Below are 25,077 nucleotides of genomic sequence, written 5' to 3' on the forward strand. Positions count from 1 at the left end.
TTTTTCCTCTTAGGGCCTATACTGTTGCTGATAAAAAGTAAAATTACAATTCTATTTCAGACACTGAGTTTTCAGACTGCTGTTGTCTCACCTGGAAGCATCCTTCCTTCCAGTGCAGCGGGTGCAGTCACTGAGGTCTTCTGTTGTTTTTCCCCAGCCAAATTCAAGCACTAAATATTACTGAAACCTACAAAATCAATTTCCAACTTGTTATTTCGCTAGACAAACAGGCCTTTGTTGCTTTTGCCCTTTCTCTTCAGTATATGCAGGAGCGCTTGCCAGAACACAAAGTACTCTCCAGTGACACAGCACATTAATTCCAATGAGAGCAACAATTCCTTGTACATATTTCACAGCAAACAAATGAACTAATAAATTTTTTACAGACTGTATGCTGTGAAAAGTCATATTACAATTTAAGGATGTCTTTGGCCCACGTAGCCCAGCAATATGTTATAACATCACCGGTGTTATCAGCTCAGCCAGTTTTACCCTGCAGATCAGGTGGTGAAGCCCTAAATTGCTGCAGAGGTGGACAGCTGTGGGTACCAATGCACGCTGGCTCTGTGAAGGCGGCCATCGGGGTATTTACTTGTGATCCTGTATTTTCCAGCCCAGCCCGAGTGGTTCCATTACTCACTGGGGATTTACTCCAAGTATTGCCACAACTTGAATATGTCCGGCAGTAGTACAAGGAGTGTGGGATGCCAGTTTTGCCAATTCAGACTCGCATCTCTGCTGATGTTTTATGGCAACCAGATGCTTTACAGAAATCCTGTGTCTCTAAACCATATCCTTCTTGCTGTTTTCCTTTTAATGCAACACTCACGGATATTTTGGTATGTAGTAGGCATATTTAGAGGCCATTAGCTCTTCGTAAGCATAAAGAATCCAACCATTGCTGGTGATGGGTCTGAGTCAACTGCTTAGTGTGCTCAGAATGGAATTGATTTGCAATTTCTTTTCCACCTGTGCATAAATTTGTAGCTGAAGGTGTTTCAATCCTTCTCAGAGATGGAATAACTTTAAAGATTCTTTATCTCTGCGTTCGTCCCTTCTTTGAAAATGACTTTCAGAAGTGGCAGATAAAACACCTGCGCAGCCCTAAAAATGTCATTTTTAGGGGTTAAAATCCATACCTAAGGCAGCCTAGAGATGCCAAGACACAGCTTTCTTAATAACCAGAGATCTCTCCTGGACCACTTGCCTTCAGCAGCCTCCGACTGCTCTGCCATGTGCCAGTTCATTGGGATGTCAGTATCGTGAGTTCTTTGATTTATGTCTGTGTTTGCAGGGACTACTACATAACCATGGTGAAGTGGGCAACCAGCACCAAGGTGGCAGTAAACTGGCTGAACAGGGCCCAGAACGTGTCTATCCTGACGCTGTGTGATGCCACCACGGGAGTCTGCACAAAGGTAGGAGAGATGAGCCACATGGCCTCTTGCCATAGGTTTTCAGAACCCACACAAGGAGAAAGTATTTCAATTTTACCTGGCGACAGCTCAGCTGACACACATTTATTTAGGCAGACATGGAATATAAACAGTTTGCAATAATTACTTGTTGTTTGGGGTTTTTTTACACCTTCTAGAAAGCCAGAAACACTCTGTGTGTCTGTGTGCGTAAGAGAGGCATTACTTGTCTTGAAATAACTGTACACATGCGCAAGCACACACACACCCCAACAGTTTGTAACCTTGATATCTTTTCAACATTCTAGTTTAATGGCGTTATATATATTTAATTCCATTTAAAATGCTTCGTGCTTATCTACCTGCATTTCAGTTGTAGTTAATTAATCCCTTCTCTAGACACATTAATGTAAATGGTGCAATGATATAACCTGTGTAATTATCAGCAGATACCATCTTTTAAACTGGCATAGGTGTTTCCACAGTAGAAAATTGTTCTGATACATCCATCCCTTGAAAAAATGATGCAGGACTGTTGCATACAGCACAGTGCAGAGTCTTTTCTTAACAACTTTCATTTCAACCTTTATTTATTTCTTAACAAGCTTTATTTCTTTGGCAAATAATGTACCTTGTGCATTTATGTGTTTCATCTGTATGAGTAAAATGCTTTCTTGAATGAGTGCATGCTTATTCATCGGAAAGACAAGCAGAGCAGCAGTGGATAACACTCCTGAAGCACATATTTAAACAGTTTCTTTGTATTTCTGAACAACTTTTCAGATTCAATCCAACTGCTTCCTGCACTAATAAGCAAAATGTCATACGTGCAAAGTCTGGTATTAATGATCTTCTTCTGTTTTAGAAACATGAAGACGAAAGTGAAGGCTGGCTGCACAGACAGGTAATAGCGATCTTCTCTTTGCAATCAAGTTTTTGGTAGGCTTTTTGTTTCATTGCTTTTCCCCCAAAGAGAAAAAGCTGATTTCCAGACCTGAGAAAGCTGCTTGGAAGATGGCACGATTTGTATTATACAGAAGAGTTTCTTAGTAATAAACAAGCTCTTATGGAAGGTGCCATCTTCTCCGGTAGGTCCCGTAGTTCTTGCCTGCAATTTACTTGGATTTAAGAGATGAAAAGCTGATGCTGGTGGAAGGTCACCCTGACAGTAACTATGTAAGACTCATCAACCTCAGAGGGAGTCCTTCATATCCTTCTTTGAGACTAATGATGATTTTAAACAGTATGGTGGTTGTTTTCTGGTCCTCTAGACAGGAGAGAAGTCTACTGTTGAAAAGAGACGATCAAAGGTCATTTTATCAAGAGGGGCTATGTCCATTCAGAGCCAAAATCATGCAGACAGGACTTTTAAGTCACTTAAGCTAAAATCAACAATTTTTTCTGTGTTACTCTGCAGTTATTTGCAGATGTTAGAAAGGTGAAAAAATGAAGCTAAGTTGTCGATGGGGCAGTTAAAACAACAAGGGCTTATGTGGAGCACAGAACGGGGAAAAGCTGCCTGATGGATTTTAATACCCTGTTTTAACAGACAACAGTGGCACATAATTCTTCTGACACTGTAACTTATGCATGACATATTACTTTATATAGCTACATGCTCCCATCCCCCAAATGAAATAAAACAAAGATGAAAATAAACTCTGGGGAAAAGAATAGGTATACAAAATAGGACAGAACATTTTAACCTGCAAGAAGTTTTGATTTATGGGATTTTTCTATTCCTTTTTTTCTTTTTCCTTTTTTTTTTTTTTAATTTTTGGAACAGAGTTGGGTTTTTTCAGCATATGTCTGTATAAAACCTGTAGATTTCCAGCATGTAAATCTCTGGAAGATCATTTATAACACTTCCCCAGGAGTCAGTTTGTGAAGTGACCTCAGATTTGATTAAGCTGTTCTTGGGAGAGAAGCTGCTGATACTAATTCAGCCACAACACTGAACTGTTTTTCATGGAATATGTGAATGCCAGGCAGGGAGTAGCATGTCAGATAAAGGTCTTGTGCTATATTTTTTCTAGTCCAGATTTAAAGCATTTCACATTTTTGTCACAGCTTGTTCAAAGGATCCAAGAACCTGTAGAAACCGCAGTTCATCAGTTCATGGCAAGAACAATGATCTCCTCTGTTCCAGTGACTGTCCTACAGCAATGGGCTATGTCTGATCCAGATAAAAATGGGTTTTACAGAGGAAATAGATTTTGTGCTCCAAGCATTTGAAATAATCTTTTGCTGGTATACTCAGGTATAGAATAAAAATGCTGCCAAAGTATTCTTTACATTCATAAGAACAACGTTGGATTGAGTAGAAAACAAAAGCTTAAAAGATAAGCCAAGTAAAGAGAAAATTAGATTCCCCAGGTTTTGTATCTTAAAAAATAATAATCTTCAAAGGATTCATTTATTTTATAGATCCAAGGATACTTTAATACTTTCACTGCTATTTACTGGGGCTTCCATTAATGCAGTATAGTAGAACTTGTGTTTTTACACTGCCGTGGTTCTTTGTGGTTCTTTAGTCATTTACCTACTACATAGACAGACATTAAAAGATGGTGCTTTGCACTGAATAACTGTAGTAAATGATCTGCCAGCCTCTAATGGGCCTGCTCCAGGGAAATATACCTAGTTTTACTGCATCTCCAAACAGCATATACTTTAGTTTGAGGTTAGAGAAGCATGTTCATTACAGCCAAATGGGTCAGACATCTCAGTACTAAACTCAGATGACATTTCCTATGGACTTTGGAGACATTTGACAGTATTCTCCAAAGGCTTTTGTAAGAGTCTGAGGAATGATAGAGCTCTTTCACCTGTATTTCTGACAGCAAAATTACTTAAAATTCTAGTTTTGACTCAATATATGATTACTAGGATAATTGTATTTTCTATATTTACCTTTTATTCTATGACACATTAATTGAGACAACCAGAAAGTTATTTTCATGGCATGTGTGTCTGACTGTGAGAGTGATGTGAAAATGTTAAGTGCTGGTGTGAGTCCCCTAACCTCTTTAAGAGAGAGATGAATTGCACATTCGCCAGCTACTGAAGGAACTCGGGAGTGTGACTCAGCTCAGGATGAAGACTCCCTGGTTGAGACGTTTTAATATAGGCAAATGCATATGAGCCAGGTGCCCAGTTCCCCTCTGTAGCTAGCTGGTATGGTCACACAGTCAATGGACCAACCTGTTCCGTATGCTCCCTTGACCAGATCTCCTTTTGAGCAGTACCCCAGTTTTAAATCAATAGGACTGAGGAACTGAACTGCTTGCCTCATTCTTTAAAATACTTCTTCAAAGTCCTCCATACACCTGGTTTGAAAATCATACAGGAGCTTTACCTTTTCATTGGGAATTCAAGTGCATCTGGTCTTCCTGGAATAGGGGCAAACTTCACAGTAGGCTGGGAGCAGGAGATGAGGAGAGAACATCCATATCAGAACATACCAGGGGCCAAGGATGGCAGGGCTGACTTTTTTCACTGGTCTGAAATAGTGGGAATTCTGAGATAGGGCATAAGACATAAGAATTTGAATTTTGTTTTTTTTTATAGTAGTTTGGTAATGCAATGACATTCAATAGTCTGCATATGAAAGTTCATAGTAAATGTTCTCATGTTCCCTTCTATACTTAAGTTCACGGATAAATTTCATTGAAATCCAAAATCTTTGGAAAGCCTCTCTCCAACACAGGCAAAGAGAAATACTGCTGTCACTGTCTGTGGAGCTGAAAAATAGGATAAATTACTCAAAGTATAATGAGAACTACACTGTATTCACACAGGCTTTGCTAGAAAGTATCTGTCACTCCTTGCCAGATGATATGGACAGTGTTTTCAAACCTTTTGCACAGATAGGAACAGACACATGTTCACCAAAACTGCCTGGGACTTTGGAAGTTTTTACTGCTTTTATTTATATATCTGCTTGTGCACTTCTGAGCATAAGAGCCAGACTGAACTTTACTCATACTTTTGCTTAAATATACGAATTATTTGAAACATTAATTCTAGCTGTAAACAATTTTGTTTCAATGTTTGGGAAGAGGCCATTTTCCAACAGTGCCAGTGATGTCATATACAGACAATGAGTCAGCCAGGGAGAAATAGGACAATTTCTGAGCACCTGCTGAAGATAAATTTTACTGGCATTTTAATCAATTTATTTAATTATGAATGTGGCCTGAACAAATCTAATTATGACCCAGGGTGCAATTCCAACTCCACCAAAGGCTGTAAGCTTTGACATTGACATTGGCAGGACCAGGAGATTGCCACAAGCTTATTTAGAGACATATGACCTCCTAACCCACCTGCATGGGCTGACTGGCCTCCCCTGATAATAGTTCCTTTGAGCTGCATTTTTCTTTCCGGTCCTTCTATTTCCCTAGTGTTTCAGATCATCTCAGTCTGAAACTAAAGACTCTTGCTTTGTCAAAAGGTTGAGATGTTGAAAACCTCACACCATTTTTCCTTCACAACTTCCTTGCCTTAATGTGGCGACGAATTGCTGGAATATGTAATCATTAATCTGCCTTACTGATAAGCCAGTAATGATTCTTACACATAGTTAATACACAGTATGAAATGAGATTATTAAAATAAAAAGGGGTCAGAGACCCTTACAAACAAGACTGACTTTGTCACCCTGTAAAACCCTTTTGTCATGTAACAACCCCATAACTGACCTAATGTTGCCCTGAAGACAAAGGATGCAGCAGAAATAGGGCCTAGAGGCCCATAATTCAAATACCCAAATTCATCTGCCCGAGTTAATGAAGCAGCTTCTGGCTACAAACAGAGCCTCTGATGCTTAAACAAAGAGTTCTGATGTCATCCAGTTGAGGGATTGATACCCAGAGGCATGGGCTCCTCTCCTCGCCAGTTGATGACCCTGTATCTTGGTGCAGGTGCCCTGGCTTCAGAGATGGCGGTTGGTGTGGTGCACCCAAGCACAGATGAGCGTGTGGACAGGGGTGGAGCATTGCCACAGGGTGCTGAGTGTGGCAGGGGATGAAAAGAGAGCTTCCCTTTGTGCCCAAAAGAGGAGGTGCCTTCGTTGTCACAGTAAAGCCAATGCACATTTTTAACAATTTGTTGGATTTCCACAAAGTGTTTACCAAAATGCAGAGTTAAAAGGATTCATGTCACACCCAGCTGTTTGTCAGAGCTATGGCCCTGTGACACTTCAAAGTACTGGGACATTTCCATGAAACAATAAATACCTGCAGAGCAAAATCATGAACTATGGGATCTGGGCAAAGGTGGATCAGACAGAGAGGCGAGGAGACCATGCTGAGGAAGGAAAAAAGCATCAGAGGATCAGTTGGAAGGGATTAGGTTATTCAGATTATTTGCTTTCCTTTCTAAAACTTGATGATGAATCAGAACAACATAATTCTCACCAAAGTATAATTCTTAGTCTGTAATAAAAACAAATTTCAAAGAATCTGCATTCCCTCTGATTTCCGTGAGGAAATACATGGAGTCCAGCCAAAAGCATGTGAGGCACTATACTGCAGAAGAGCAGGAGGCAGGGAATGTGTTGAACCATGAAAGCACAGGCAGGCCAGTTTGGAGCTGCAACTTGTGATGCTGCAATATGATGAGTGTTTGGCCCATGTTAATGTGTGGGTGGGTTTGGTGGTGCTGTACTTAGAGGGCCACATGGATTTCTCACATTCCAACTCACCGTAAAGGGGGCAATTTCTCTTTCAATGTTCATTGCAGTGCACGTTTGGTCATGCAAATCCTCCAGGTCAGAGACACCTGTGCACTCCCCACCATCCTGCATGCTCCTTGGCTTTCCTGCTTTCACCAGAGGGGTCTTCCTCAGGTGGCTGCAGATCCAGTGATGCTCAGTGATCCCTCTCCAAACACAGCTGAACACGCTCAATACATTCTATCTTTTTTTTTTTCCTTTTGTTATTTCTTACTTCAGGACTTAATGCCCCACTCTACAAGATACAGAAGCTCAGACTGCATTTAGCATGTCCCCTCATCCATCCTGATTCTACCTAACTTGGGATAAGCCTCTGAGGCACTCCTTGGTTTCTTCTCCCGACCATTTGCAGATCCACTGACCTGTGTTGCGCAACTCTGAACTGCAGCACTGACCCTTCCAGAGTTACAGTGCCCTCCTGCAGCCTGCCATCACCTTATCTTTTCCACCAAAGCTGAAGTCTTTGGTGGCATCATTTTGATACACAGCGGGAAACACGTTGCTGGAGATGGAGTTGCTGTCCCTTTCTTTTGCTGATAGCAATGTAGGTTTGTTAGTCCCACCGATTGCTTCTCCAGCCACAGGGTCATCCTTTGTTTAGTGATTTTCTTTCAGCTTAGAGGCTGACTGGGCAGTCCTCAGCTCCAGCCTTCTATGTCCTTCCTCCTCCACCCAGGGGACACTCGCCCATTGCAGATGAGCAGTCCTGGGTAGATCTGCTTCCTGAACCACTGTCTGTTCACATGGGTCCCAGAAGGGCCAGTGGCTCCAGGGACCCACACTTGGTCAGATTTAAGCTTTAGTTTAAGCTGCTGTGGATTTGTTTCTCCCTTACACCTAAGTCTGAGAGCCCTGTGTTATTGCTACGTGCAGCTGACATGAGAACAACTTTGTCCTTCATCTGCACAAAGTAGAGGATTTTTGGACACTGGCCTTGACTGTTTGGGTAGAATTCATGTGTCTAAATACAGAGATGTAGCTGAGCAGAAGGGCAAGAAGAGCCATAAGGACTTAAGAAGTGCCCTGAGTCTCACCGCTGCTCCCTCTGCTCCATCATTCTGTCCTTACCAGGCACAGCAGCTGATGGTATTTAAGGACAGTGAGTGAGCCAGCTGCTTTCCGCCCTCCAGTCCTCTCATATTTCACCACCATCCACAATAAAATGGTTGCAGACATTTGAGACTATATCCATGTCTATTCTCTTTAGGATCTGTTAATGAATCATGAGTTTGTTCAATCCCTTTTTGCACCTTCTAATACCAACTGCTTCCATAATCCTCCTGTGGCAACAATATCCAAAAATTCCCTACATACTGCATGGGAAAAGTATTTTCTTTTACCAGCACTTAAACCAATCTCCTATTGTTTTCAAGGAGGGCTATTCTGTTCTAGAGTTGTTTGTGGGATTCAGTCAATAATAGTCAACCAAAGGCTCAAACTGTTTGTATCACATGCAGAATATTTTAATTATGTGCTTGTTATAGCTCCCTACAGTATAAAGTCCTGTTCCAAAAGCCTTTCAGCCTGATGTCCTGTCCCCCTACATTTGCCATCTGGGATAAGTCATCATCTCTGCCAAGACCCTAAACAAAGTTCTGGTTGTATTAATGCATTGTCTTTCCAGCAACAGAGGCAAACAGGCTGTCTCACAATATCAGCCGAGTGTTAAAGCCTCACATCTGTCACCTGTGCCATGTACCTCCTTCCCCTGTAACTCCGAATGAACCTCAAACTAATCTGCACAACGCCTGCTCTCGCTGGCAGAGACCGATTGCTGGAATATATAATGCAGCAGGCACAGATACAGGGATGTAGGGTGAACTCATTGCTATTTACCTCAGTAAAGGAAAACCTATCAAGCAGAAGGTTTGCCCAAGTTATCACAGTTGTTTTTCAATGAGGTTTCTCCTGTCATGAAAGACATTTGGAAATAATATAGAGTTTCATGTTTCAGGTTCCAGAACAATGTCAGAAGCAAGTAAAACCATTATTTCATAGAGCTGCAACAAGCTGTAAATGGGCATGTTTTAAAATATACTGAAAACCTAAGCAGGAGGAAATAAAAGGAAAAACAAACAGTTTGAACACCTAACGCAGTATTGATAGATCTGATAAACAGTGGAAAAGAATTAATCAGTAAAGAACTGGGAACAAAAGAACGTACAGTAAGAGTAATGTGTTAGCTTATGAGAAATAAAAATGTTTATTTCTTTGCTGTAGGTGTTTGCATTAGCCATAAGTTCTCCCTGTACAATCAAGTTCTTGCTGGCTCCGTGCGCTATCTCGACATGGGCCAAGCAGAAAGCTGGTGTGTTTAACACTGAACCAAAGGAGGACCCCGAAGAGGCTGAGCAGCAGCTCCCCTGTTGACTGCCCTTGAAGAAGAAGGATCCACAAAGCTGGTCCAGGGAAGGCAGGGCTCAAGCCAGTCCCCAGAAAAGCCTGACATCACAGGGGAGGTTCAGCAGAGGTTCAGCTCTAGTTTTATTCTCAACTATTTCAGATTCAGAGTAGCGGAGCTTCATATAGCTCGTTCCCTCGGTACAGTGCTACTGTGCCACACCATATGGACCATCCTTCTGCTTTCCCTTGTAATCTGTTGTTCAACCATCTCCTGCAGTGGAGACTTCCCCTGTGCCTCAGGGTTCCTGTACAAAAAGAAGACAAAGACCCTTCCAGGAAATGCTTGCTTGCCATATGTGGTATTTGATTTCCTTCTGCTGAGTCTCTTCTATCTGGTTGAAAGTTCTAGTCACCCAATAAAAGTCAATCATCACGTTCACCTGGGAGCTCTGTGTCAAAGATGGTTTTTCAAGATATCCTTGCTTTCATAAATAATTCAGTGAAATAAGCATTTGTAAGAGAGTAGGAAAAGACAGCAGTTAGATGCTGGTAGTTGTGTTTCCTCGAGGACAGAAATAGATCAGTTCTTCCAGGAGAGTAAACAGGGTTTGTCATACTTGTGCCAGTGAGATTCAAACCATTTCTAAAAGCTTTATTCCAATTGCCCCGAGCAGTCAGCTGTATGTGTGTATTTTGCTTTGCAAATGGGAATTTACTTTGTAGCCCAGGAACTCTCCTTGCTGCCTTTCTCCCTGTCCTCCCACAGCTGAGAGGTGTCTGCTTTCCTGAGAGCAAGGAGCAATCATCTTCAAAACTTTCTCCAGTTTTCAGTGGGCTTTTCATTTGCCTCAGGTTGCTGTTAAAGAGCACTCCCTATTCCGCTGTGAATTAATTTGACAGGTTTTTGCAGTGCTGAGCAATTTTAAATACAATAAATTGCTGTTAATACAACCCTCACATTTGCCGCTTACAGAATGAAGAGCCAATTTTTTCCAAGGACGGGCGGAAGTTTTTCTTTGTCCGAGCCATTCCCCAGGGAGGACGAGGGAAGTTCTACCACATCGCCATGTCGTCATCACAGGTGACTCACTCGCTGCCACTTTCCTGGGTCTCACCTGCAGCAGAAAGCAATAAAAAGCAGTATCTGTGCTTCTGCTGGCAAGAGTGGAAGGTGCAAATGTAGAATGTGGGTCTTGCGCATAAAAGAAAACCTTGAATGATGCTATTTGGGGCATAAGATAACATGAATTTCCAAATGAAAAACTCAGAAGAAAAAGATCGACCAACTGCCTCTTGCCAAACAATATCATTGCTTTGTTTTGGTTTTTTAATGCCGCCTGAATTGTACGTAAATAAGTAAATCCCTGCACTGCCATGAAGGATTAATCAGAAGCTCGTGGGCATGCTGGATTAGAGGAAGGGGTTTGAAGCTGTTCTGTGCTGTGTTCATCCCATTATCTTCACTGGAGTTATGGTTGAGTCTGACTCTCTATTATTTCTATGCCTGCAGATTCACAGAAATAGCAGGGGGAGGGGTGGAAATTGCAGATGCCTGGTTTATTTTTAAAAGGCAATGGAGTCTGAAGAGCTCCCTTTTTCAGAAGAGCAGCTTTGCTCAGATATCTTCTTTTAAGGATAAAGAAAACTAATTCTCTTTCCTTTCCGGCAGCCCAATAGTAGCAGTGACAACTTACAGTCTATTACATCGGGCGACTGGGATGTGACAAAGATATTGGCATATGATGAAAAGAGGCATAAAATGTAAGTCAACTTTGGTCTGATGAATCAGCTGTCCTTTGTTTAGCCCTGGACTATAGGGTTAGTTACAATGGTGGTGTCTATGTGCCTGAAATATTTGAGTATAAGACGATGGAGATAAGAGAGGAGAAGCTCTCTCCGTTTTGGCTTAACCTCTCACACCATTACTTATATCTTTTGCTTTGTTTTGATTTCCTCTTTATAGTTCGAACCTCTTGTTCTGTGACTATATAGAAAGTGCTGTGACTATACATTTGTGCAGAAGAGCGATTTCTCCTGCTACAACTTGTGATATTAACCTCTGAAGGAATGAATCTATTTTCATTGACCACCTAGTCAGTTTTAGGAAGAATCCTTCATTGACCTGCAAAAATATCAATGCATTAGAAAAAAAGTATTTAGTTAGAATACCAAAAAAATGCCTTCTTCACACTTGCCCTTTATGTTTGTAAAGTAAGTCCTGTAAATGTTTATTTTTTTTTAAATTCCTTTCAAGAAACTATGTAAGAAAATGTTTGGAAGGCTTGCTGAAATCAAATACTATATAGTTTCCTTTCCAGGCAAAGTTTCAGGTGGGTACAAGACTTTCACCTCTCAGTTTCTTAAGGTCACTAAATAGCTGAGTAAAAAGTCTCTGGAATATGGCAGACTTTGAATGATCATTAAGAGCACGATGCTCCTTCAAGGTTCTGAATGCCCTCAATTACCAATAACTTCAGTACGATATAAGTGTCTTTAGCACTTGGCAGAGCTGAGCAGCAAGCTAACACCAAAGTCCTATTTGCATTTGAGCTGGCCAGTCAAGCAGAAAACAACACGTACAATTTGTGCATCAGAACGTACATCTAGGCAAGTGCAGGTTCTTGGAAGCAGGTCGGCAGGGCTGAATATCCTGCCTGATGTGTGATTCACCCCACGGACACTACATTTGATCCTGTGGTCTGTCATTATTCACGTGAAATGCACCTGGGGGATCAGTCTGGACCTGCACGTTGGGCTGAGGTTGGCCACCTCCAGCGGCACCTCTCTGTTACCTTCAGTGCACAACAGGGCTGTCACTCTTTAGCCCCAGAAGGAGTTCACCACAGTCTCGGCACAAAACAAGGGCAACAAGGGATTCTTTAACTTCATACTCGTCTTCCCTCAAAGTCCAACTCCCTTCTTCAAAGAGGACATTTCAGTGAGATTTGCATCAGACCCTGGTTAGATGTGTATCTGGGCAAAGAACGAAAAGTGGTAAGAGAAGTAAAAACTAGTTGTAAAGAAAAAAGAAAGGTGTTGAAAGGAAATTCTGAGCCATAAATCTTGAGGCAAAAATGTGAAGTTCTTTCACTTAATCATTTGATCCTTTTTGATCCACTGCCATGACCACTCTAGGACCATTTCTATGCTTGTTTTAACTGTAGTGCAGCCTACAACATACTTGCTTGAACCTCTGCAGCGGTGTGTCCCTCTGTATGTTTTTCCAATTCATTTTGAACTTTCCTTGCCTTTACAAGATCAGGAAAATGGCAATGTGAATGAAAATCTTGTGTGAAATACTTGTAAATGCCCTTCTGATGATACAATTATGATACAGTTGTCTTTTGATTTTTTTCTCCCCAGTTATTTCCACAGCACAGAAGATTTGCCAAGGAGGCGACATTTATACAGGTATGTGCTTTATTAACTTCACATACAGAATTTCCCATTTTTTCAGTCTTACACGAATCATTACATAAGTGATGGCAATAGAAATAGTTTCTTATGTGTTTGTCTTTAATGGCATTGCAAGATTTTGCAATGTGTCACTGGAATAGATAGAACAGTGTAACAAGAGAGCACAAAATGCTTGACATTTGGAAATGTTTTACATTTAGCAATTTTCTCATTTTAATGCAAATTTTAAATTGGTCTCAAGACTGATAAACTGTCACAAAACTTTCCAGCAGAACTGCTTAACACTTGAAAGAATTCAGAATTACATAAACTAATGGTATAAACTGGTTTTATACTTTCAGATAGCAGTTTCCCTGGAAGCTTCTAGCACCTCACCTTTTCATGAAATTGAGAAGAAATAACAATATGTTATGTTTGCAAATGTTTTTTTTCTGAAATTCCAGATGTCTTTAGTATTCTGCCTAACTGTATGATAAATAAAAAACTGGTTTATAGTAAGCTATCGGTAGTGTAGCTATTGTGAAGTATCACGGGAGCAGATTAAAAAGGGGAGGAAGCCCCAACTTTTTAATAATAATTCTGGAATCACTATTCCATTTGTCCTATTTTTCTTCTCAATCACCCTGCTGTCATCTCAGCCTCTCCAGCGAAGGGCAGAGCTGGCTACAGCATCAGTTGATGAGGGACAGTCAGTACGTTTTCCTGCTCTAACATGATATCATACCTTTTTTCCCTCAGTGGAAAGGAAACTAGAGTGAACTAAATTACCTGTAATTGAATCATTTTTCCCTTTCGAGACCTCTGTGCCTTGCCTCTGCACTCCGCATTTTTTTGAGAGTAGCTCAGCTCAGTGTTTATTTTCTTGAAGAGAAAAAAAAATCAAAATTATATTGACCATTCATTTCTATTAAAATGGGAAGAAAATCTCATTTTAAAAGCCAAGTCATGAGCTGCTGGCATGAGTCAAACTGCTTCCCACACCTTGCTCAGCTTGGCATGCAGCTCATCCTGGTTCCTCATTAACCTCATCTCCCCACATAGGCAACAGGTAAAGAGATGCCCAAAATGTCAACGTCCTTGACCTTACTTGGATTACACTGTGACCCTGGCCTCACTTCAGATTTCTGATTTCTTGCACTAGGTAGTCTGCCTGTCTCTCATTCCAGCCCAGGGACATCAGCTCAGCAGCAACCTTGGCATATATTCATTCACAGAGCTCCACTGGAGCTCTGACAGCTTATATCAGATGAAGATCTTTCTGGTTTTTTTGTTTTGGTGTTGGGTTTTTTTTCTTTTTCTGTTTGATTTAGTAGCTTTAAGCAGGATTTAAGTCAGAGACACAATCTGAACCATGTAAGATGCAAGAGCTACTCATTTCAGTCTCTGTGGCCCTAAACAGGTTGCTCAGCCTCATCTCTTCCTACCATGAAACCGTAGCAAAAAACACTGATCTGCTTTACAGTAACACTGGAAAAATCTATTAGTTAATATTCGGAAAGCATTTTGAAGTTTCAAAATGCTATAGCAATGCAAAATGTTATTTATTAATATTTGCTCATAATCTGCTCATTCTTCAATGTATAATAGACCCTTACAAGGCACTTCTGAGCATATGGACAGGCCACGTTACCTTCTTCAGAAACAGATCCCTAAATACAGTCTTTCCTTTCTACTTGGATGTTATAAGAGCATCTATTCAAACCCAAAACAAGGGCTTTGGCCTCTGAGGCACCTGCTAGCAAATCAGACCTGTGAGGCAACCAGTAAGAAGCTTTAAGAAAACAATTCCAGCTCTTCATTTTCTGTCATAAGTAGGTGTAGAAATACTGCTCCATTGTTTCACACCTCTATTCACCAAATTATGACTTCCTCTTATGCAATTGCAACCATCATTTTCTTTTAAAAACTATACCTTCCTTCATAACCACCTGACCTTGCAAAAAAAGACCAGTATCCTTTTATACATTCTCCATTCAGGGGGGAAAAAAAAAAAAAAAAAAAAAGCCATTACTGCTATTTAAACTCAACCAAATGGAAATGCTTTGTCTCTTACTAATGTTGGGCACATTGTATTTATGTTCTTGTTCTACAGTACAGTAAGGTTGAAGTAATGTTGCTCCCAGATAACATTTGCTCAGTGACCTTCATGGACTTGTATTAACTTTTTCAGCGCAAGCACAAATGGAAACTTCAACAGGCGGTGTCTGTCTTGTGATCTGATCGAAAACTGTACTTATTTCAGTGCATCCTTCAGTCACAATCTGGAATACTTCCTACTGACATGTGAAGGTATGTTGGGGGTTTTTATTACAGTTGTTGTGCCTAAGGATAGCATTTAGAGCCACCACCGATATCTTTAGATATCCTGTGTAACTGTGGCCAGCTTTGAAAGACTGGCCTAAGTATCTGAGTCACTTTGCATTTAAATTACTCTTAATTTTTTTTTCTTTGTGTTTTTTTCTTTTGTGTTTCTTTTTGTGTTTCCCCCACACACACTAGAAAGCAGATGTGTGCAACCTTTTTCTGACTTTTGGAGATAGAGGTACATTCCTCTAGCCACTCTGAGCATCCTTAAATTAAAGTAACAGCAAAACCTAGAGAACATAAAATGTCAGAAAGCTTGTGGGTCATAAGCCAGCCAGGTGGGAGGAATTGTGGGTGACTGAGACTGAGTTCCCAATGTATCAGCTCATACCACTACTGTGAACAGGGGGATTCAAAGTTACAATGAAAAGACATTTTGCCAAGAAAGGGCAGTTTTCAGAAAGCTACCTAATGGGCAATGTGAGTAGAGAGTATCTAGTGTTTCACTGCTCCTTTTCACCATAAATTTACCCTGACTTGGAGTAATCTCCAGGTCCGACAGAGATTTCCTGTGATGAAAATGCCATAAAGTATCCAAAAGGCTAAAGATAGAGAACATTTCAGAAGAGTCATAGAAGAAAAAACTCCAGGTCTGTTAAGACAAAATGCAGAACTCCATAGCATTTAATCCTATGTAATTTAATTCTGCTTGATTATCCTAAATTGCACGCACAATGCATGCACACCAGTCATCCGCTGCTATGATCAAAGCTGCGTAAATGGCTGCATGCCCTCTAAAACAACTATTGCAAAACAGCGAGCCAACAAGAAATGCCTTATTTTCAACAGCTCAGGAGAAAGCAAATGTTTGTAGCGTAAGGAAAAGTATATGCTGTCACAGAGCAGCTTAGTCTTGTCTCTGCTGAACATCAGCAGTTTGTTTGGCAATGCATGGGCAGCCCCTTCTCTGGCTGGCGAAAATTCATTGGTGCCAGTGCCTGTTTGGGGTGAAGATCAAGGACAGAGAAGTGTTTCAGATGGCAAAATGGGAAAAAACCAAGATAATCAAGATAAAGTGAAGAAATAGAATGGTTAACATAATACCAAGCAAAATGTCTGGACATGGATTTTTGTAAAAATATGTTCTGCCCCAAGAAGGAAAGACAGACTGTATTTTAGGGGCGTTTATAGCTATTCTAAAAAACACTTGGCAGTACAGTACAGAGAAGTAGCATTAATAGTACAGTGGCCTAATTAACTTAATGGACTACCTGTATATCTCTGAATCTATACTTACGGCACACGTATGCAGAGAAGTGTCATTTCCCATTAAACATACAGTTCTGTGCTAAGTGTTATCATATTTATGAAGTCTATCTCTTTAAAAGAAAAACCCTATATACTTTTCTTCTTGTTTTCATTTCAAGAATAGCTGTCAGTAGCTGCTAGAGACAGTGTCCATTTCCTTTGCAACAAGATAATTGTTTTACTGTAATTAGAAGCTTTTGCGAATAACAAGATTACAGTTTCTAAAGGGTCCTATCAACAAGTTATGAGGTGATATGTTTGGATTACATTATACCTCGTTCACAAAACCCTGCAGTGATACCTAAAGAGATTAATGAGTTTTATTAGCATGTACGTTAATCCAAGTATACAAGATAATGATTTTGCATAACAAGCTGTGGGCCAGATTCTCAGCTGCTGTAAATAATAGTTCCATTATAACATCAGTAGAGTTAAATCTGTTTACATCTGCTGAATATATCTTTGAATTTTCATTATACAGGACTAAATTCTCAAACTGTATTTTCAGTGTAGCACAAATGCAGCAAAGCTTGAACTATGGAGCTGATGTCAATGTCTCCAGATACATTTGCAAATTATGTGTGCAGGAGAAAGTAGAGATACCTTGGTAGGATTTCCATTTTCAATGATTTTGTTAAAATATCATTACATTTGATGGAGTTATTCCTTACTTACGTAACTGAAAGTGAGAGGTCTTTCAACCTCTTTGCTTTCAAGCAGTTTACAAAAACATTTCTTTTTACTGCTTTTTGTGTAGAAACCATTTAACTTCAGATATCTGCTGTGGGTACATTTACAGCAGAGACAACTCCACTTGGTTTCTGTTACAGCTGATGTGGGTGAGGTCAGTGGAAACATCTGTTCTGGCTGAAATGCAGACTTCTGGATAAAAGTAATCTTCCCATCAGATTTTGGCCGTACAACTGGGGTAGAGCTGTTGAGGTCGATGGAGAATCACTCGGATGAACTAATAGAGTTCCTTTGCCCCAGCTCCTCGGGCTGCTTTGCTAGACCTTGCCCTTGCCTCACTTCCTCAGGGTATTATTTTGTTGCCCATAAGCGGTCATGCTCTAGTATCTTTTTGATTAGCAGGAAATCATATTTATTCATATGTACATATAACACAAGGATGGAAAAGCTACTTGAACAAGGCTATATAAAGGAGCCCAGCTTATCCTGCAGTTGATGAAGCAGGTAGAGCAGCATCTACCCAGCAGAGCAAACAACTGTTGATCTTAAAATGTCTGTTACCCAAGCGCTTCTGCCAGGAGTTCCCACCTCTGCTTCCCCCAAAAAATCACAGCTGGAGTCGATGTTAATGATCAGACAGTGGCAGGTAGTACTTAGTGCTGTTTGGTGCTTTCTTCTACATCTACGTTGTATAAAAAACACCCAGAGCTCAGGTCTTGGTGTATACTCTGTGACTGCCTGCAAAAGTGTGTGTTTGTAGCAGTAACTGGTGTATGATTTTATGTCAGACCCATATGTATCTTCAAAGGTAACTAAACATAAATTATTTTTCTGTGATCAAGCCTGAAATAATTTTAAAAATGGTATTTTCTCAGCTGTCCACAGGACATATGCATAGGCAATTATTTATGGCTTGAAAACAATTTCTGTACTGACACTTAGAGACTAACTTCCACCATACCTCAGTTTCTCTCTATCCCTTTTGTTAAGTTGCTTTGTTACGTTCAGTTGCAAACTTCACTGAGTTTAGAGACAAAGACACGACTGTGACTCAGCTTAACTTCTCTAAAATGGATGGCAAGATCTCAAAGATTTGATTAAGCAACTAATGCTTATAAAGTACTCTGTGATACTTAAAGGAAAGTCAATGGAAAGGGAAAATATATAACTTGAGAAACAAACAAACAAACAAAGAAAAGTCTGGCATTGCTTATTTGATTCCAGTAGTCAAGAGTTGGTAGTTTTCTGCTCGCTGCTTTGGTACCTTAGAGACAGCATATAATTGTCCTATAGGATTTTTTGCTGTCCTGCCAGACTAGGCTTGACAGCAGTGCTACCTGGCACAGACTGAAATGAGAGAAGAAGTATGCTATAATAAAAGGTAACCTCTCTTTCAAGAGGACAATGTAATGCTTACTGTCAGGAGGCAACGTTTATTACAATCACTCAGTCCCAGAAGGCTAGTTACCTTATTTTTCATCTAATTTTATATGCTCATGATTGAATTACTGTAGCAGGATCTAAGGAAACATGATGCTTTGCAGACTGCTGTTAGATTATCTCCTCTAGACACTGTCAAAAAAGCAATATGTACTGGACCAAGGTCACTCCTACTGTCATTTTCATCATAAAATATGGGCTTACACTTCTGTCTCCTCTCGTAAGGCAGCACTGGCACTGCCACGGATTCCCTCTAAGATAAACAGAAAGAAGATCTGAATGGAAGAGTTTTGCTACTTCATACATAAATTTAATTGAGGATGAGGTTTTTCTCAGTTGGAATCGGATGTAAATTTTAATTGCATAGAGAAAAGGATAAGAAATTACAAGATTTGGCTGTGGAAAGCAATTTATTCCTATTTCTTTAATGGGGCTCAGACATGTACGGTGCAAGGCTGGATGACACTGAGCCAGTAAAAAGCACTGAAGCCCATTTTTAGGTGATAGCTCCTTCTCCTCTGAGGGATGAAGCCTTATCAACAACTACCACTGTAGTCAGCTGTGCAGTTTTAGTATTTCCACCTTAAAGAGATGCAACTTGTCTTCAGTGACTCCTTCCCTCACTCCCCAGTGTAACCTGCCAGCACTATTAAAACGAGTCCTAATGAGGTTGTTCATGGGGGAAGAAAGGACGTGCAACCATTTCTGTTGCAGTCTGACTTGTACTCCATGTAGCTGATTTGGTTACAGTGTCTTCACTCTCATAAAAAAAGTCTGTGAAGTCTCTGAGGCTTTTGCTTGAATACACAGAACTGGCAACGATTTTCTGGACCCTGGAGTTCAGGTCCCTGCTTATTGCGGTCAGTGGCATCGTAGCATCCTTTACATTAGCTGGTCAGTCTCCACCAACTGACCTCAGCCATAAGCTGACCTTGTCCAGCTCAACGCACTTGAAGAGGTGTGAGGTTCCCCACAAAGGGTTAATGCCTTGTAGCTCTGAGACAAGAGGAATAGTGAAGAAGACCTCTGGCACATGCATACGTTGCTGCAGTTAATGCCATTTAATATACGATGAAAATTATAGAGGGGGTGTTGTTCATGGAATGCCTACCAGCCTGCTAATTAAAGTTCTCTGTAATCGTGCGTTATCAGGGAAGTATTAATCATTTTTAGGGATGACACAAAGAAAATTGTTAGTTACACAGAGGGGAGGGGACTGTAATGAGGATTAAGAGAAAACTATTGTCTCATGCTTGGCAGGGTTGCTGGTGATAGAGCAGTGCCTTTGCTGCTGCTCTCTGTGTTATCCTTTCATGCACTGACCAGTTTGGGAAAAATCAGCTTTCACTTTCATAAGAGATCAACAGAACAGGGAACACCGTCTTCTTCTATAGGTCTCAAGTCCTTCCGCCTTTTCCAGAAACAGTAAGATTGTTTTGATTCAAAATACCATAAAATCTCTATAGTTTAGTGTAGCTCTTTGAAGATTATCTCTGCTGGAACCCATGTTTGTAGCTGACTGGTCAATACTGTCTACTGTCAGTATTGTGCAGGTCAAATGACTTTAAAGTCACTCTCCCTTTGGAGAAAGGAAAGTAGAGTCTTCTAACAAAAATGGTAAAGTATTATCACCTGATTTGAATGTCCTCTCTATCACTGTGGTTATCAGCAGCTTATCCTAGAGGCTGTAGATCAGTAATTGCAGGTAACAGGAATGAAGTCATTTCTGCCTTTCCCAGCAGACAGTTTTGTGGCTGTAGACCAAAATGATATAACTGAGCTGTGCTTGATAAAATACCTAAAGAACCAAGAGGAAAGGGATTTATCTGGGTATACATCTGCTGTTCCCCAGGTATGACCTGGGAGACAGCAGCCGTGATGCCAACAGCTCTGTAACTACACTCCTGGCCCTACGATGCTGAAGGATGCCTATAGGCCTGTGAAATCTTTAAAAATAGGATTTATAGCTCTTAGGTTCTACCAGATAAAATCTTGGTTCAGTTCCATAAATAGGGAACAAGTGGTGCAAAAGCACAGAGTAGGAAAACTTTGCAATTTAAGGATCTCCTTCGAGGGGGAAGCAACACAAGCAAATTTACGATAATCTGAGTCAGGTTCCTCATACCATTGTACATGTAATTCATTCTGTCTGTGTATTTATGAGTTTCAAAGACAAGTGCTGCGGGTTTATTCTTTATAGAGGCAGCCATGTAGCTATAAACTTCTCAGCTCCTTAAACTGTTTCTTGAGAATTTAATTATCTTCTTCCCTCCTTCTTGGTGGAATATGGAAGCACCATCTGGACATGGGAACACTTAGCATTACTTGCTGCTTCCACTTTCTAGGTTTATTCTGAGCATTAAAAAGTCCCTTCATTATTCTACATTTCTTTTATTTTCCAGATTTTTGTTGGCATCAGCAAAGACTTTCACTACCAATGTTCATCAAATCATCTGGCTCTGCTTTCTGGCAGGGTGTCCTGACCTCGCATTTAATGACATTTTAACACCATTGAGTCCAGGGCATGATTTAGCAAGGTTCAGCCTTTCAGTATGGAGAGGTCTAAACCCACCTTTGGGAATCGTTTTCCAAATCTAAATTTTTCTGCTCTCTGATGTGGTAACAGCGCAAGCTGCTGCCCACAGAGATGATACAAGTCTGAAATGTATGGTTACACTTCTGGAGGATAGCATATGCACAGAAATTTTTAGTGTGAGTCTAAGTTGTGAAAGACATTAAGTGACTTGGTTAATTTATAATAAGGGCTGCTTTAGAGGAATGCATCAGCTCAGCTTTCATGCTTGTTGGGACCAGAATTCAAAACAGGGCTCATGCCCTTGATCAGTGCAATCTTTCTAAACCCAGTTAGTGACTGCTAACCGGCACCTCTCCTGCCTTCTTTTAACAACGTGGCAAGGGCTTTTTACTAAAAACCACTAGCCAGCAGCACTCCTGTGCAGAAGAACTTTTAAAGGAGGCTGGAGGTGGTCGGGAAAGCCAGGTCATTGATGCCGCTTCATGTACAGCCCCATGCTGTACAGCATGAGATAAACTCGGCCAACAGCCAGGTGGGTGGGAACACCCTTGGAAATGCCAGCATCCAGAACCATTACCATTGCCGTAGTACAGCTCAAGGATTTAAAACCCATGATTATTTTTTTTTTTTTAATGTAAGTAAACATAAAATTCTGGGCATTGTTTCTAGTATTATGGCTATTACTTACATGCCATTACTGCATAAAGACCTTGTCTTCTTTAAGGAGGTCTATACCTTGGAAAATCTCCTAGTATTTTATTCTCTCTTGGGATTACCAGCTAATTTGGATAGCATTCCAAAGAAAAGCTAAATTAAAAGCAATAAGGTGCTTGGATTTGTTGAGGAATTTCACTGTAACAAACATTTTACTTTTCCCATCTTCTTATGGATTCAGTCAGTTTCACCTGCATGTTTTATAATTCTGACTTTCAGGATTTTTTTTCCCTTAAAATACCATAAAATCCTAGAAGTATGAGTTTTAGTCAACAAATCTTCACAAAAAATGGCCTAGTTCTAGCATATAGCTCAAGAGAAATTTTTGCCTGTAATATTCATCACAAAAAAACCAGAGGCTTCTACTGCTAGCCACTGACTTTCTGAATAAAAGTGCCTGAATCCATTCTGCCTCAGTAAAGAAGATCACGAGATTTGTCTTTCACCATGGGTGAGTTAAATCACATTTTGATTCAGTTTCTCCATTGATATGAGAGGGCCATGGGATCATTACAGAGATATTATTGGCAGTGATTTATACATCTAAGTCTCTTTTAACAGGAAAAGCTTAATATTATTTATTATCTCAGGATAATTCTATATTGAGATTTATCAGGATACAGGGAAGAGAGTGTTGAAGTTTTATTGTTGGTAAAATAAATACTGCACTAAGTGTTTCTTTTGAGTTATGAAAAGACGTGTAAAGCCCTTTGCAACCTTTCCCCCGATGATAATTTTCATGCTTTTACCAAGTGGGGAGCAGAGGTACAGCGAGAATTAGTGGGTCGCCTATGGCCACATCTCAAGTCAAGTATTGTGACCCCCATTTCCTTCCTCATATTGCAAGACAGCACTCCAAGGGAAAGCACCATGGGCTACTGGAACAGAGCAGAAATGCATCTAGCTCTGTAGCCTGTCTCCATCAGCACATGGTGCATAATTAACCTCTTCAGGATTTTTGCAATAATGTACCCATCAGGGACGTGTCTGCCCAGCTCTGCAATAAGAGGTTGGTTCATGCCTTCAGGCAGGAGAATAATGAACCTTTCTCAACATCTTTCTCAGTTCCTTCATTTAATCAGACCTTTTAACCTGTGCCATTTGGGCCAGGCCAACCATCCCCGGAAAGCAATGGAAAATCTGGAGACAAGGTTTTTTTGTACTAACTATGGACAAGCAGATGCCAGGAGCTGCGAATCAGTAGATGTTTACCAACCGTTGATAAAGCACAAGTTCCTAAACCGATGTTTTGTCCACAAAACCTAACCCCATTGCTCATATATTGCCTTATGTATCACCCAGAAATCTTGCACATCACAGTCTCATCAATAGCACTCCTGGAACCAGACTGTTCTTAGTAGTTTTTATGCTCAGGAAAACATCACTGCAAGCAGTAATGAAAGCCCACAGCTTAGCTCTTCCCTGGGTATATTTGGCTATTTATGGCCTATTAAACAACACAATATTTAGGCAAATGTGTCTGCAAAAAGTAGATGAGTTGTTTTCTTTTTACCCTTTCTATAACAAAATAATATTATTTGTATAGTACTGTTGGATTCTCTAAATCCTGAGTTGAATGTGGTCACCTGTGATACATATACTTATAAACAGGTGGGGTTTATGATAGTTGTCCTAATTTATTGGCTTGTATGTAGGCATGGAGGGTCAAAGGCATGTTTGGTAGCAGTGGTCTGAGAAGTCCTAACCAGCGGCAAAATGCTGGTTAGGACACATGGGTTTGATTCTTTTCTCTGCCACAAGTTCCTTTAGAGAACTGAAGCAGGTCTTGTATTTCCAGCTTCCTAGAGGTGTTGGGAAAATAAAATCCATTACTGACTGCACTGTTCAAATGTGCAGTAACAATACAGGGCATAGAGGTTCCTAGATGGATAAATTACCAGAGTGGTTTTGAAAGATTCAGTGAATCTTCAATCTTTTCACTGCAGGGAAACCTTCCCAGCAGAAACCCAGAGATTAGTATGCAGGAGAGTGCTCCTGTAACAAACCAGCATGTAACATGATTAAATCATACTGTAGTGAAGAGTTAACAAGGCATGGCTGCACACGTTTGCTGTTAGCTCACAGCACCACACAATGTTTCGTCTCAATGGCAGTTCAATAACTAGTCTGTAATTACATCGCAGGCCTTAATAAGTGCAGGGCCAGTCCTCCCAGGTGCTGGATGCTCTTAACTCCCACCAGCCGCAGCGGGAGCTGGAGGTACCCCAAGAAGCAGGGGAGCCCCTTGGCACATTGCGGGATGGGTCTGCAGCAAGACCGGCCTCCCACAGCACCATAGCATCGCTCAGTGCCTTCAGAGATAGGCAACGATCTCTCAAAAAGGGATTGGATTTTGAGTTATAGCAGCAGTAAAACAGTTATGAAAAATATAATAACCCATTTTGGTTTAAAGCACGTCATTATGTATTTTATGTTTTTACAGCACTGTGAGTGTTTCAGGCACTGGGAGACCCAGTGCTACTCCCAGGGGGAATATCATCCCACGGTTTTTAGGGTTTGGAGGATTATTAGATGCGTAAGTGTGTGCGTTTTGCTCCTTGTGGGTGATACAGAAGTATTGATATTCTAAGCAGGACTTGAACAGGGGAAGAAGTGCTGGCTTGTCAAAGGCTACAGGGCCAGTGTTTCATTGGAAGTGCTTTCTGTCAGTAACACCCAGGTTAGAATCGTAGAAAGTCTTTCTCGCTTTTGAGAGATGAAGAAAGTGAAGTTCCTATTTAACCTCTCCAGGTCACCATTCCACATGCCTTGGGACATCTCTGGCAGGTATCTGGGGAAAACTTGCTGCTGTGGGTACAAGTATCTCACTCTAAGGCCTGAAGCAAACCTTAAATGCACAGAGGGGAAATACCTACATTTAATCACTACTTAAACTTAGTTACATAGAATGGCAAAGCATCTTAGAGAATCTCCAAAGCACTTTTTACTGAAATTCAAGTAAATGCTTTCTAAGGCCAGAGCTTGGCAATTCAGGTGACCTTTGGTGAGGGTCATAATCAATGATGTCATTGAGGTAGCCTAAAGAGACTTAATTAGATGCTGAAATAACCACTAGTGCTGAAAAGGAGTTTTATTAACCAACCCGTGAGCCTATAGATAGAGAAGTGCAGTAAACCCTGGTTTAAATAAATGTGAAAGGCTGATTCCTGCGT

The 25,077-nt window shown here is 40.6% G+C and overlaps 1 protein-coding gene across 2 annotated transcripts in view; it reads left to right on the forward strand.

Annotated features, from left to right (window-relative positions):
- Positions 1–25,077, forward strand: part of DPP6 (dipeptidyl peptidase like 6) — a 422,788-nt gene that overhangs the window by 368,353 nt on the left and 29,358 nt on the right. For both annotated transcript variants that reach the window (XM_037385816.1, XM_037385817.1), the window contains exons 11-16: positions 1,295–1,418; positions 2,281–2,319; positions 10,469–10,576; positions 11,165–11,256; positions 12,859–12,906; positions 15,083–15,201. In XM_037385816.1, the coding sequence (XP_037241713.1) occupies positions 1,295–1,418; positions 2,281–2,319; positions 10,469–10,576; positions 11,165–11,256; positions 12,859–12,906; positions 15,083–15,201 (530 nt within the window). The remainder of the gene's footprint in view (positions 1–1,294; positions 1,419–2,280; positions 2,320–10,468; positions 10,577–11,164; positions 11,257–12,858; positions 12,907–15,082; positions 15,202–25,077) is intronic.

This window comes from Falco rusticolus, chromosome 4, assembly GCF_015220075.1.
Source record: "Falco rusticolus isolate bFalRus1 chromosome 4, bFalRus1.pri, whole genome shotgun sequence".
NCBI lineage: Eukaryota > Metazoa > Chordata > Aves > Falconiformes > Falconidae > Falco > Falco rusticolus.